The sequence below is a fragment of the Jaculus jaculus genome, chromosome 12 (assembly GCF_020740685.1).
Source record: "Jaculus jaculus isolate mJacJac1 chromosome 12, mJacJac1.mat.Y.cur, whole genome shotgun sequence".
Classification (NCBI taxonomy): Eukaryota; Metazoa; Chordata; class Mammalia; order Rodentia; family Dipodidae; genus Jaculus; species Jaculus jaculus.
This window is the reverse complement of record NC_059113.1, coordinates 55,245,605-55,260,670: the sequence shown is the minus strand read 5'-3', so window position 1 is coordinate 55,260,670 and position 15,066 is coordinate 55,245,605. Positions and strand designations below refer to the sequence as shown.

The following is a 15,066-nucleotide window of genomic DNA, read 5'->3' as shown; positions in this document are numbered from 1 at the left end:
GTACCTCACAAATTCTTATGTATGGGCAGCTTAGATTCATGAGCCCTGATCTAGGATATGCCATCTATTCCTGGTGGGAAACCAAGGGCCTTGACAATGGCCTGTAATGTTTTGGGGCATCAGGGACTTCCCTGGCCAACAACTCACTGGAAGGTATCCCATCTGGCACTGAAAATTTTCTTGCAACAATCTATGGCTCCTGAGTTAGAACACTTTTTAAAAAATACATATTTTATTTATTTATCTGAGAGAGAGCAAGATAGAGAGAGTGAGTGCGATTCTGCAGACAAACTCCAGACGTGTGTGCCCCCTTATGCATCTGGCTCCCATGGGTCCTGGAGAATCAAACCTGGGTACTTTGGCTCTGCCAGCAAGTGCCTTAACCGCTAAGCCATCTCTCCAGCCCCTAGAACACTTTGTTTTAGATGTTTATATGCCATCTGTATTTCTTCTAATGAGAACTCTTATTTAGTTCCATAGCCCACTTTTAATTGGGTTGTTTGACTTCTTATTCTTTTTTTTTTTTTAGTTCTTTGTTTATTCTGGATATTAATCCTCTGACAGATGCGTAGCTGGGAAAGATTTTCTCTTTTCTCTATTCATAGTGTCCTTTGCTGTACAAAAGTTTTGTAATTTCATGAGATCCCAGTGGTTGATCAGTGGTTTTATTTCCTGAACAATTGGGGATATATTCAGAAAGATATTGTCTATGCCAGTATGTTGAAGGGTTTCCCCTACCTTTTCCTCTACAAATTTCAGAGCTTCAGGTCTGTTATTAAGGCCCCTGATTCACTTGGACTTGATTCTTAGACATGGAGAAAGACAAGGATCTATTTTCATCCTTCTGCATATATACATCCAGTTTTCTCAGTACCACTTGTTGAAGAGGCTATCTTTCCTCCAATGAATATTTTTGGCATTTTTGTCAAAAATCAGATGGCTGTAGCTGCCTGTATTAACATTTGGGTCCTCTATTCAGCTCCATTGATCTGCATGTCTGTCTTTATGCCAATACCATGATGTTTTTGTTACTATGGCTTTGTACTAGAGCTTAAAATCAGGCATGTTTTTAAAATTTATTTCCTTTTTGATTTCTTCAATGACCCATTGATCATTTAATAGTGTACTGTTTAGTCTCCATGAATTTCTGTATGATCTGTAGCATTTCTTGTTGCTGATTTGCTGTTTAATCCCATCATGGTCAAATACAGTACAAGGGATTATTTCAATTTTCCTGTATTTGTGGAGATTTGCTTTGTGCCCTAATATATGGTCTGTTTTTGGAGAATGTTCTATGTGCTGCTGAGAAAAATGTATATTCTGCAGCATTTGGATGGAATGTTCTTTAGATATCTGTTAGGTCCATTTGTTCCATGACCACATTTAATCCAGAAGTCTTTCTGTTTATTTTTTGCCAGGATGACCTGTCAATTGATGAGAATGGGCTATTGAGGTCACCAACTACAGTGACCTTGAGTCTAATAGTGTTTGTTTGATGAAATTGGGAGCCCCCATGTTAGGTGCATATATGTACGTTTAGGATTGTAATGTCCTTCTGTTGGAGTGTTCTTTTAGTCAGTATAAAATGACCTTCCTTATCTTTTCTCACTAATGTTGGTTTGAAGTCTATCCTGTCAACAACCCCTGCTTGTTTCCTAGGCCTATTTGCTTGAAATACCATTTTCTGTCCTTTCACCCTAAGACAATGTCTATCTTTTATTGAGAGATGAGTTTCCTGGAGGCAACAAATGGAAGGTTCCTGCCTTTTAATACAATCTGCAAGCCTGTGTCTTTTGGTTGGGCCACTGAGGCCATTGATACTAACAGTTGTTATTGAAAGGTATGCATTTATTCTCACCATTCTTATTTTGTGGTGCTTCCTGTTTTTCCTTTACTCTTTTGTTTTAACTATTATTTTAGTATGGTTTATTTTTTCCTATTTCCTCCTGTGTGTGTTTGGCTTTCTCCTCAGCATGAAAGATTCTTTTTTTTTTTTTTTTTTTTTTTTTAAGGTAGAGTCTTTCTCTAGCCCAGGCTGACCTGGAATTCACTATGTAGTCTCAGGGTGACCTCGAACTCACGGTGATCCTCCTACCTCTGCCTCTCAAGTTCTGGGACTAAAGGTGTGTGCTACCATGCCCGGCCCTTTAAGTATTTTCAGTAGAGCTGGTTTAGTTGTCATAAATTCTTTTAGCCTGTTTTTGTTGTGGAATGTCTTTATTTCTCCATGAATTTGGATAGATAGCTTTGCAGGATAAAATAGCCTTGGTTGACAGTTGTTATCTTTCAGAACTTGGAAAACATCATTCCAAGCTCTTCTGTTTTTTAAAGTTTGTGTTGAGTAATCTCCTGTGGTCCTGATGGGCTTGCCTTTGTAGGTGACTTGCTTTTTCTCTCTAACTGCTTCCAATATATTTTCTTTGGTTTGTGTGTTTAGTAGTTTAATTATAACATGGCGAACAGAGGTTATTTCCAGGTTTTGTCTGTTTGGTGTTCTAAAAGCTTCTTGTATTTGCACTGGCATTTCTTTCCCAGTTTTTTTCTTGCTTTTTCAAGGTAGGGTCTCACTCTAGCTCAGGCTGACCTGGAAATCACTCTAGTCTCAGGGTAGCCTCGAACTCATGGCAGTCCTCCTACCTCTGCCTCCCGAGTGCTGGAGTTAAGGGTGTGCCTCACCACGTCTGGCTTCTTTTCCAGTTTGGGGAAATTTTTCTTCTATGATTTTGTTGAAAATGCCTACTAAGCCTCTGGATTGAAATTCTTCTCCTTCTAATATACCCTGAATTCTTATGTTTGATTTTTTTTTTTTTATACTGTCCTGGATATCTTAAATTCCCATTCATACCTTGCTACTAGCTTGTCTTTCTCTTTGTTGGACTATATTAGGTCTGCCACTTGGTCTTCTAGTTTAGATATTCTGTTCTCTCCTTTATTCGTTCTACTGGTGAGACTTTTCACAGTTTTTTATTTGACTGACTATTCTTCAGCACTAGAATTTCAGCCTGGTTTTTCTTCTGGTATTTCTATTTCCTTACTCATGTCCTATAATCAACTCCTTATTTCATTAAGCTCATTTCCTGTGTTCTCTTTCAGGAATTTGTTTTCTTCTTTAATTCCTTTGTTTTCTTCTTTGATTCCTTTGAGTATAGATACAATCATTTTTATGAAATCTTTGTCAGGCATTTCATCTAAAACAGTCTCATTAGTGATTATTTCTGGTGGATTTACAATTTTTGGTAGGATTATATTGTCTTGATTCTTTATGTTTCTTGTATTATAATGTAGTGACTTTTGCATCCTGAATTGTTTTGGTGCTTGGGTTTTCTACTTATCTGTAGTGTTCTTAGATGTAGTAATTCACTTTTATATACTTTCAGGATATGAGTTTAAGGTGCCAAGTGTAGCTCTTGTATCCCAATCTAGCCACAGAAGTAATCCTGGGTGTTGAGTTTGCTTCCTAAGTAAGTGTTCTAGTGGACTGGGTGGAACAACTTATTGGCTAATTCTAAACTTCAACTGAGCAATATACACATTCAATAGAAACCAATACAGAGTATGCAAGTGGGGGGACTGAAACAAAAAGATAACTTGTAAAGCCAAAATCCCTAAGGGTGTGTGCTGCTTTACACCCTTAATTCTGTCAGCTGAGAGGTTGAGATTTCTGTTCTGAATTAGGTTCCAGGTCAGCTTGGATCTGAATCAGACCCTGCCCCAATAATGATGGAAGCAAAAGACAAAGGCTCTATAAATATGAAAGCATCAATGGCAACAATATTCAACCCCCAAATACAGCTAATTTGAAAGTGGCAAAGCCAATCAAGAATGTGTAACCCTGTGAAAGATCTATGTAAATCATTGTGTTTATGAGACTGAGCAAAGTGGTTTTCAGTTCTGGAGAATCTCTACCCACATTTGCTATCAATTCCTAATATTGACCCACGGAAGAGGAGGGGTGATTTGTGTAGATGTATATATATCAGTGTTCCTTGAGTCTCAGTCTCATAAAAATTGGCATCAGTTGAGGAAATAAATATTTGTTTATATGTTCTTTAAAAAAAATGTGTAACCCATAACCTGCCCTAACATGGAAAAGGATTAGTACTTCCTGTGCAGGCCTATGTTCCTATTTTTTTTTGTTGTTGTTTGTTTTCCCTTGTTACCTTTTGGGGTGGCTCCCAGTCTTACCAATGCTGAATGCCCACCTTGACCCCTTCATGTTGTACTATGGAGCTGGAGTTCTGATCAGCTGTGCCGGATGCGCTGCCACTGGGCAGTGAATGCCAGAGGTTCACGGTTCTGATTGTTGGGGGATGGGAGAGTGCAGAAAGCCTGGAGTTGCTCCTGCAGTCCTGTCTGTATCCGTTTCAGTAGCTCCTTAGTTGATCTTAGCTGTCTTTCCTTCAGATTTCTTGAGTTTGCAAGGATGCTGATGAGGTTGGAAAATCCCCTTGTTTGGTCTCTGCTGCTGTTGCTTGGCAGGTGGTTCCAGTAAGGTGTGTGGATTGGTGGGCCACAGTTGCCTCATTGGGATCCTGGCTGTTTTCCTCCTTTCTGGTGGATCTTGGTCTCTCCTGCTTCTCCACTGTGTCTAAGAAGAACCTATACTCCTTCACTTTCCTGAAGAAGAGTGTATTTTGCTGTGGTTTTGCTTAAATCCCTCCCTAGGCTGATTTGGTGTGGCTCCTATGCCACCATCCTACCCAGAAGTCTGTCTTCATTTTTAAAATGATGGCCCCTTGGCCCAGTCAAGTAAGTGATGGAGCTAGAATTGGAGCCCTTGGGCTGGAGGGATGGTTTAGCGGTTAAGGCGTTTGCCTGCAAAGCCAAAGGACCCAGGTTTAATTTTCCAGAACCTACATTGGTCAGATGAACAAGAGGGTACACACATCTGTAGTTTGTTTGCAGTGGCTGGAGGCCCTGACATGACCATTCTGTCTCTCTCTCTCTCTTTTCTCTCTCTCTCTTTTCTCTCTTTCTCTCTCTCTCTCCCTCTTTTTCTGTCAAATAAATAAATAAAATATAATTGGAGTCCTGCTCCCAGATTCAGAGTGCCTACTCTTCACCATGACAACTAGACTAAGCTATTTTAGAAAGGTGCAGTATAAAAATATCAGGTGATACTTTCTCTTACTGGCTGTTTCATTCTGATTTATCCTTAAACTGCTGGTCAGGTCAGACCCATGTCACTGATTGTGTGGCCCTCTCTAATTTATTTCAGGCAGCTTTTGAAGAATACTGTCTATTTCTCAAGTCCCTCACAGCTCCCCCTCCTGCGTCCCACATGCTCCTCTCTAATTCAGGTTCTATAGACTTTCTTACTGGACAGCTACAGAAGCCTTTTAGAGTTTCCAATTTGTGTTTTCACTCCCTGGAATCCATTCTTCAAGAAACATCAGTTTTTGACTTAAAATTTCTGAATACCCACACTGGGATTAGGCACTTAGTGCTTAGTGTATGTGGTGACTGGCAGTTAAATGATGAGTGAGCCGGGCGTGGTGGTGCATGCCTTTAATCCCAGCACTTGGGAGGCAGATGTAGGTGGATCGCTGTGAGTTCGAAGCCACCCTGAGACTGAGTGAATTCCAGGTCAGCCTGGGCTAGAGTGAAACCCTACCTTGAGAAAAAGGAAAAAAATAAAAAAGAAATGATGAGTGGAAAGTAAAAAAAAGGGAGGGGGGTACTGGAGAGATGACTTAGTGGTTAAGGTACTTGCTTACAAAGCTGAAGGGCCCAAGTTTAATTCCCCAGGACCTATGTAAGCCAGATGCACAAGGTGGCTCATCGGAGTTTGTTTGCAGTGGCTGGAGATCTTAGAGTGCCTATTCTCTCTCTCTTTCTGGCATTTTCTCTCAAATAAATAAATAAAAATTAAATATTAAAAAAAAAGAAATGATGTGTTTGTTTTTTCCAGGATGAAGGTCTTCTTCCAAGTAAATATTTTGAAGTTGACTTCCCAATGATAGTTGCGAGGAAGCTGCACACCATCAAGTGAGTGGGGCTTTGCTGTGGGACTCAGAGCTGTTCAAGCTGAGAACCAGCTCTGGGTGTGGTGGGATTGAGGGACCTCATTTAAGGGTACTGCTTTTCCTTGACCACCCTGGTCACTTTCTTTCTTGCCCCAGGACCTTCAGTCTAGCATGTTGTGCATTGTTCGATATTCAGTGAACCTTAGCTTACCAGGCCTTTTTCATCCATTCATCTGATTTCTTTGAACCTTTAAGAACTGCTCTATTTGGGCTGGAGAGGTGGTTCAGCAGTTAAGGCATTAACCTGCAAAGCTTAACGACCTGGGCTTGGTTCCCCAATGCTCATATAAAGTCACATACACAGAGTGACACATGCATCTGGAATTCATTTGCAGCAGCTGGAGGCCCTGGCACACCCATTCACTCTCTCTCCCTCTCCTTCTCTTTGCAAATAAATAAATAATTAAAAAACAAACAACACCCCCCATCCTGTCATAGTTGAATAATCTGAAATTTTATATGTATTTTCATTACTTCTTTATCCCCAGGGCATAGGAAGTAGTAACCTGGCCCAGAACATGTACAATAATTTTTTTTGTTTGTTTGTTTTTTGTTTTCTGAGGTAGGGTCTCATGCTAGCTCAGGCTGACCTGGAATTCACTATGTAATCTCAGGGTGGCCTCAGACTCTCAGCCATCCTCCTATTTCTGCCACTCGAGTGCTGGGATTAAAGGTGTGCGCCACCATGCCTGGCTTGCAATAGTTTTTTTGTTGTTTGTTTTTATTGATTGAATATATGTGAGCTGTTATTATTGCTTTTCTGAGCCCAATATTTGAGGGCCTAAGTGCTCTTCTCTTAGATTCCTTCACTCATTCTGCACAGTATACTCAGGAACTAAGTGTTTTTCCTGTTCTTTTTAGCTGAAAATTCTTTTGGTTTTATTTTTGACAACTTCTTTCTGTGTCTCTTTCACATACATTCACATCAAATTTATTTTGGCCATCTTCATCCCTCATTACCATCTCTTACCCATCTCCTACTCCCACTAAACCTCTTGTCAACTAATCCCTTTTCTACTTTTATGATATTTTGTTGTTATTTTGAGGTAGGGTTTCAGTCTGGCCTTGAACTCACAGTGATCCTCCTACCTCAGCCTCCTGAGTGCTGGAATTAAAGACATGTTCCACAACACTTGGCTACTTTGCTGACTTTTGTTATCCACAGAATTAGAGTGCCACCATGATCATGGGTGGGGGTTATTTGCTGGAGTATGGGCTCTTACCAGTGGCTATACTGTTAAGTGACATGATTTCCCTTCCCCCAACAACCACTAATTGCCAGCAGGTACTTTGGAAGGAGTGAGGTGTTACAAGTCCCTCTAACATCCATGATATAATGTGAATGCCTGCTCTCTATTTTATTTTTATTTATTCATTATATAGATAGAGTAAGAATGAGAAATGGAACACTAGGGCCTTTAGCCACTGCAGACAAACTCTAGAAGCATGTGCCACCATGTACATCTGGCTTATGTAGGTTCTGGGGATATGAACTGGGGTCTTTAGGCTTTGTAGACAAGCGCTGTAATTGTTGAGCCATCTCTCTAACCCTTCTTTCTTTTTTCTTTTCTTTAATTTATTTCAATTTATTAGAGACAGGGAGAGAGAGAGAGTATATGAGAATGGGCACACCAGGGTCTGCAAATGATCTCCAGATGCATACGCCACCATGTGCATCTGGCTTACGTGGGACCTGGAGAATTGAACTTGGGTCCTTAGGCTTTGCAGACAAGCGTCTTAACCGCTAAGCCATCTCTCCAGTCCCCTTATTTCTTAAAAAAAATTTTTAAAATTTATTTATAAGCAGAGAGAGAGACAGAAATACACGCATGCGCACGCACATGCACACACACACACACACACACACACACACACAGAGAGAGAGAGAGAGAGAGAGAGAGAGAGAGAGAGAGAGAGGGAGAAGGGGGGGGCACCCCAGGGCCTCTAGCCACTAGAAAAGAACTACAGATGTATGCACCACTTTGTGCATCTAGCTTTACATGGGTACTGGGTTGTTAGGCTTTCAGGCAAGTGCCTTAACCACTGAGCCATCTCTCCAGCCTCCCTTTAGCCATTTCTGAGTTAAATTACTTTGAGGTTAAACATGTGTGATTTGAACCTCATATGCTGAATATAATGCAGAACTGACAGCCTGGGCTGAGTTTGGGGTTCACAGTAAAAGTCTTGGACAGTTTTTGGGTTCATGGTTTTATGGAACATCAGAACAGATGGGTGAGTTCTGAAGCAAAGAGGAAGGGAGTTTTGGAACAACAGAAGTGACTGATGGGATTTAAAGCAACAGGGAAAAGCCTTGGAACCCTGAGTAAGGGGAGGAAGATTTTAGGGGTTTTTAGGAAAAGGAGGGGCGGGGAGAACCACACTGCAAGGGAAAGGTTGTTGTACGCCCATGACTCAAGGTGACTCAAGCCTACCTGATTGTGGGGCATGTTGCAATCAAGTTCGCATTGCTGGCAGAAATCACCCGACCAAGAACAGCTTTTGGGGGGAAAAAAACAGGTTATTTTGGCTTAAAGACTCAAGCTCCATGATGCAGGGAAAATGATGGCATGAGCAGAGGGTGGACATCACTCCCTGGCCAATATAAAGTAGACAATAGCAAGAGGAGAGTGTGCCACACACTCGGAATAGGGGGCTGGCTATAACACCCATAAGCCTGCCCCCAACAATACACTGCCTCCTGGAGGTGTTAATTCCCAAATCCCCATCAGCTGGTAACCTAGAATTCAGAACACCTAAGTTTATGGGGGACACCTGAATCAAACCACCACATTCTTCCCCTGGTCTCCATAAACTAATAACCATACATGATGTAAAATGCAATGCATCCATCCAACTTTAAAAGCCTCCATAGATTTTATCAAGTCCAATTATGTTCATACATCCCCATAATACAAGGTCTTTTAACTGATCCATAATTCAAAAAAATGCCCCCCCCAAACCCATAATGGCACATAATAAACATTCACACTGTAAAAGATGGCATTGGGCATAGCAAAGAAATACTCAACCAATACAAGATTTAAACAGGGCAAACATCAAACTCTGTAGCTCCAAGTCCAACAACTCTAGTCAATGACAACTCTGATAATTCTAACCATTAATAAGTAATGATTCTGCCCCTCCAGCTAGGCTACTCACAGTCCTGGAAAACTTCATCTGGGGCCGGCAGCTCTCCTTAGCAGCCATCTTGTTCCGGCATCTCCACTGCAACTCATGGTTCATCCTCACAGCTCCATTAGGTCTCCATGCAGGCGTCCAGCAAAATGTGCTTCATACTGCCCATGGCCATTTCCAAAACAAGACCAAGTTGTAAACTCAATGACCCTCTCTTTTCTGCATTTCTTATACTCCTATATACTTATAATACCAGGTGGGGTGCCAAATTGTTAATCTAGGGGAGAATAAAGCACATTTTGAAGAACAGGACTCTCCTTCAGAATTCAGGCCCCTTCAAAAGACTGCATTGTTTCTGTTGTCTCAGTGCAGTTCAGCTGGTCAAATATCAATGGTTGTATTCTCTCATACAGTTGCAGGTGAACAGGCAGCAGTTTTGGCCCAAAGATTTCTCTCTGTGCCATATCCCTGTGCTCACATCAGTCCATTTCTATGCACTGAAACCCTGCACAAGTTATCAGGACACAGGCATAACAGCATGCCTCTCACACAAACTGCTTCTAGTCTAGTCCAGACAAAGCTCCTTTTCACCCTCATAAGCCAAACTTCACAGTACATAGTTCTTAATGGATTCAGGCCTTTCAACTCTGACCATAATAATCTAATAATTAATCTAATAATCTAATGAGCTGTATTTATAGCACTGCAAGGTGTCTCTTAGGCCAAGGTTTCAAATTCATCCATATTCTTCTTGAAAATCAGCTTCAAAAGGCCAAATCCACACAGATAGGCACCCCACTCTTGGTACCAACATTACTGTTGCAGTCAGGCTCGCATTGCTGGCAGAAATCACCTGACTAAGAGCAGGCTTTGGGAAAAAGAGTTTATTTTGGCATATAGACTCAAGGGGAAGCTCCATGATGTCAGGGGAAAACAATGGCTTGAGCAGAGGGTAGACATCACCCTCTGGCCAACATAAGGTGGGCAGTGGTATCAGGAGAGTGTGCCAAACACTAGCAGGGGGGAGCTGGCTATAACACCCATAAGCCCATCCTTAACAATACACTGCTTCCTGGAGGTGTTAATTCCCAAATCTCCATCAGCCGGGAACCTAGCATTCGGATCATCAGTTTGTGGGGTGCACCTGAATCTAAGTATCACAGGGTGGTTTCTTCTTTTCTGGGTCTGGATTTTCTTGCCATTTAGTTCTCTGGAGTGCCTGCAGAAACTCCTTCAGGGAAATCCCCACCAAGGGCCACAGGTAGTGGCTAGGAGGAAGTCTCATTCCTCATCCAAGCCCTGAAGCTGGCAGTATTGCTTAGTCAATTTCCTTTATAGGAGATAGGAATTATCTGGTCCTGGGACACCTGTTGAGAGGGGGTAGACAAGAGAGGCAGCTTTGTTGGAGGTGTCACTTGAAACCTGTATATACTGAGTCTCTGCTATGTGCAGTTAAATCAAAAGCTTTGTGGAGTAGTCCTTCAAACATTAGCAATATGATATGTCAAATTTCCTTAGCCAAAAATCCTAAATGTTCCACAATCTGAAACTTTCTGAGCATCATGTCAGATTAGGGATTCTTAACTGGTCTAATCATGTAAGTATTACAGAATATGAAAAATATCTAGAATCTGTAAAAATTCTGGTCCTAAGCATTTTGGATAAGGGGTGTTCAATCTGTACTTGTCATTTCTGTAGAAGGCATCTGCATTTTGGTGGTAAATGAGTTCATGAGCAGACTGACCTGTTTTTCTCCTATTTCCTGTCTTCTCATAGAAGCAAGCCTCTCTTGTTCAAACCCATCCTAGAGTTACATTTGGAGGACACTCTTCAAATCGGCAAGTATCCTTCATAGTACAATATTGATTGTATGAATAATATCCCTTTTCTTTTCAAAGATGGTGTGTGTCGTGTTATACAACAAACACATTTTTGTTTGCTTGTTTGAGACAGGGTCTGGATCTGAACAGAAACATGACATTCTAAGTTGCCCCAAACAAGACTACAAAAACAACCATTTTCCTCTTATTTAAGAGTTAATTCTGGGTTGGCGAATGGCTCAGTGGTTAATGGTACTTGCTTGCAAAGTGCTCAGGTTAGCATTGAACTCTTGGCAGTTCTCCTGCCTTGGCCTCTTGAGTGGTGTGCTTACAGATCTGAGCCACCGTGCCTGGTGTATCACATGTGCTTGTTGTCTTCAGACAGGGTTTTGCGGATGTAGAGTTGAGGGCAACGAGGCCTTTCTTGGTCCACGTGGGCTTAACTCTTGTGGCTCAGGTGCCAGACAACTCAGTGGTCACCAGGCCACTACTGATTCCTGAGTTTGTGCTGCATGCCAAAGAGAAATTAAGGAATGCAGACAAGGGGAAAGCAGGGCAAAAGTAGATTTCATTAAGGAAATATAGGGAAAACAACAACAACAAAAAACATAAACTCTTGAGAGAGTGGGAAGGGTCTCCAAAAGAGAGGGAAGTTGCCATTCAGGAGCTTGCAGCTGGGTTGTAAAATGATGTTGTCTCATTAGAGGAAAAGTTATTCCTTCCATCTCCTTTTTTTTTTTTTTTTTTTTTTTTGGTTTTTCGAGGTAGGGTCTCACTCTGGTCCAGGCTGACCTGGAATTAACTCTGTCATCGCAGGGTGGCCTTGAACTCATGGCAATCCTCCTACCTCTGCCTCCCGAGTGCTGGGATTAAAGGCGTGCGCCACCACGCCCGGCCCATCTCCTTTTTAAGTATTCAGGTCAAGTAGTGAATGACAAGTCTACTTAGGCTAACTTTTTTTTTTTTAAATTTATTTATTTGCAAGTAGAGATACAGAGAAAGAGAGAGAGAGAGAGAGAGAGACAGACAGACAGACAGACAGATACAGACTGACTGAGAATGCCTAGTGCCACTGAAAACAAACTCTAGACACATGAGCTGTTCTGTATGTCTGGCTTTACATGGTTATTGGGGAATTGAGCCCAGGCCTTCAGATTTTTCAAGCAAGTGCCTTTAACCACTAAGCCATCTTTCCAGCCCTGGATTAATTTTTTTTATTTTTTTTTTGAAGTAGGGTCTCACTGTAGCCCAGGCTGACCTGGAATTCACTAAGGAGTCTCAGTGTGGCCTCGAACTCACTGATCCTCCTACCTGTGCCTCCCAAGTGCTGGGATTAAAGGCATGCTCATCCCCTTGCTCGTCCCCATGTCGGGCTATGGATTAATTCTTAAAGAGAGGATGATGTATGTCTTTGTAGTCTTGTTTTGGCAACTTAGAATGTCATGTCTCTATTCAGATCCAGAGAGAAGCAAGGACTTTTTGTTCCTCTGGCAAAGAGGAAGTGGCTCCTCCATTAATGGGCCTGATCAAAAAACCAAACAAAAGCTATGTGGTATCTGTGCTATCTTCCTGATTAGTCTTGTCGGGAGATCTCCAAACTTGCTAATGTCTGTCTAGCTACCTATGCAGACTGGGCTGGCCTCAAACTTCTGGCAGTCCTCCTGTCTCTGTCTCCTTAGTGTACTACTTTGCCCAGCTTACAATGAATACTTCTTCATCGCAGTTACCATGAAAGAATTTAGATATTTTTGTCTCTTTGATGAGAGAAAGTATATGGGTGTACCAGAGCCTCTTGCTGCAAATGGGCTCTAGATGCCAGTATTGCTTTGCATTTGCCTTTATGTGGGTACTGGGGAATTGAACTCAGGTGGGTAGGTTTTTGCAAACAAGTGCCTTTAACTGCTGAGACATCTCGCCAATCCCCATGAAAGAATTTATTTTTATTTTTTTTGGTTTTTTGAGGTAGGGTCTCACTCTGGCCCAGGCTGGTCTGGAATTAACCATATAGTCTCAGGGTGGCCTTGAACTCTTGGCGATCCTCCTACTTCTGTCTCCTGAGTGCTGGGATTAAAGGTGTGTGCCACCACACCCGGTTCCCATGAAAGAATTTAAAACAGGTTTTATATGACTCTACTTAATGCCCTTAAATCCAGTTTTAAATATACACTAGCTGTTTCAAAAAAAAAAGAAAAAAAAAAAGGAAGCAATCAAGAAAAATATACTACTAATGAATTTATATTAGTTACACGTGAGTATATTCAGGTTTAAAAAAAATCACAGGTCAGGTTGCCAAAATAGAAGAGAGCTCATATGCATGTTGAACCTCCTTTTTATGATCCTGGTATGCAAAGGAAAGACCTGATTGGTTCTTGGACTCAGAGGACCAGTCTACCCAGGTGTGCTAGACTGGGGAAGCAGCAAGGGGTGCTCTTGCTGAGAAATTGTTCATAGTCATTTTGGGTGAGACTGGATCAGATGCCAGGGCAGGTGGAGTGGCATTGCCTGGTTCCCTCTTTGGGCTTCTGTCCTTGTTAACTACCTGAAAAACTACCTTAACTCCTGTTTCTTCTTTAGTACTGTTGTAGCTTTTCATACTGTTGAGTTATTTTTCTCAAGATCCTCAGAAATCAGGCACATTGATAATCTGCTGTGTGTCTTTATGTGCGTGTGTGCCTGTGTGTGCGTGTGTGTGTATAGATAACTTCCATACTTACAGACAACAAACTATGGTATTTCCCTCTCCTCCCCCACTTTCCCCTTCATAATGCTGCTATCTGTCATATCTCCTCCCTCTCTCCATTAGTCTCTCTTTTAATTTGAAGTTACCATCTTTTTCTCCTATTATGAGGGTCTTGTGTAGGTATTGCTAGGCACTGTGAGGTCATGGATATCAGGGCCAGTTTCTATCTGGACAGTTGTAGGTAAGGAGTGGTACCCTTGCTTTGGCTCTTACATTCTTTTCTCTACCTCTTCCGTAATGGACCCTGAGCCTTGGAGGGTATGAGATGTTTCAGTACTGGACACTCCTTCATCCCTTCTTCTCAGTTCTGTGTTGCCTTTTGGGCCATCCCAGTGATCATCACCATCTGAAAAGAGAAGCTCCTCTAACCAGAAGTGAGAGTAGCATTAATATATGAATATAAACATTAAAGGTAGTGCTTTCAGGGCAATTTGGTGAGAATAATGTATGCATTTATCCAGACAAGAACAGGCTTTGTACCCCTAAAGCTCATGACCTCCCTGCCATAGGCTTTTGATTAGGTTTTCAGTACCAGGCATGTATTCCCTCCTATAGAGCAGGCCTTCAGTCCAATTAAAGAACATTTGGTTTCCCCCAGAACAGACATGCCACTATTGCACTTGTTCAGTCATTTAGCCTGTGTGGCCAAATTTGAGGCTTCCAGTGTCCACTGTTTTCACCTCTGATGATTTCTGTCTCCCATATGGCTGCATACTGTGCAGCTTTTTCCAGCTTTCAGTTGGTTGGTACAGGCAGAAGGTTTTCTGTTCAGCACCAGCTTGATTTCTCAATGACTTTGCTGCTCAGGCATGTGAAGTTTTCAGCAATAAGAGTCTTACCATCTCTTTTTCACAGAAAACCAAGGGCCTTGACAATAGCCTATAAGATTTTGGAGGCAACAGGGACTTCCCTGGCCAACAACTCACTGGAAGGGATCCCATCCCTGGCACTGAAAACTTACTAGTAACAATCTATGGCTTCTGGATTTAAGAAAGTAGATTTTCATATGTCTTATTCAGACTATCTTGAATTTTGATTGGCCTTCCCCCTGCCCCCTTTTTGGATTTTTTTCAGGAGTGGAAAAGCCTCATTTAAGACATGCTTATTAATGCATTTGTTATTTCAAGAAGGCAGGAAAGGGGCTGGAGGGATGGCTTAGCGGTAAGGAGTTTTCCTGCAAAGCCAAAGGACCCAAGTTTGATTCCCTAGGACTTATGTTAGCCAGATACACAAGGGGGCACACGCATCTGGAGTTTATTTGCAGTGGCTGGAGGAGCTAGTGCACCCATTCTCTCACTCTTCTCTCTCTTTCTCTGTCAAATAAATAAATACATAATAAAATTAA

At 41.8% G+C, this 15,066-nt stretch overlaps 1 protein-coding gene across 2 annotated transcripts in view; it reads left to right on the top strand.

Moving 5' to 3' along the window:
* Positions 1-15,066, top strand: part of Lcmt1 (leucine carboxyl methyltransferase 1) — an 85,163-nt gene that overhangs the window by 29,527 nt on the left and 40,570 nt on the right. For both annotated transcript variants that reach the window (XM_004668335.2, XM_045131774.1), the window contains 2 exons: positions 5,912-5,988; positions 10,938-10,999. In XM_004668335.2, coding sequence (XP_004668392.2) covers positions 5,912-5,988; positions 10,938-10,999 — 139 coding nt within the window. The remainder of the gene's footprint in view (positions 1-5,911; positions 5,989-10,937; positions 11,000-15,066) is intronic.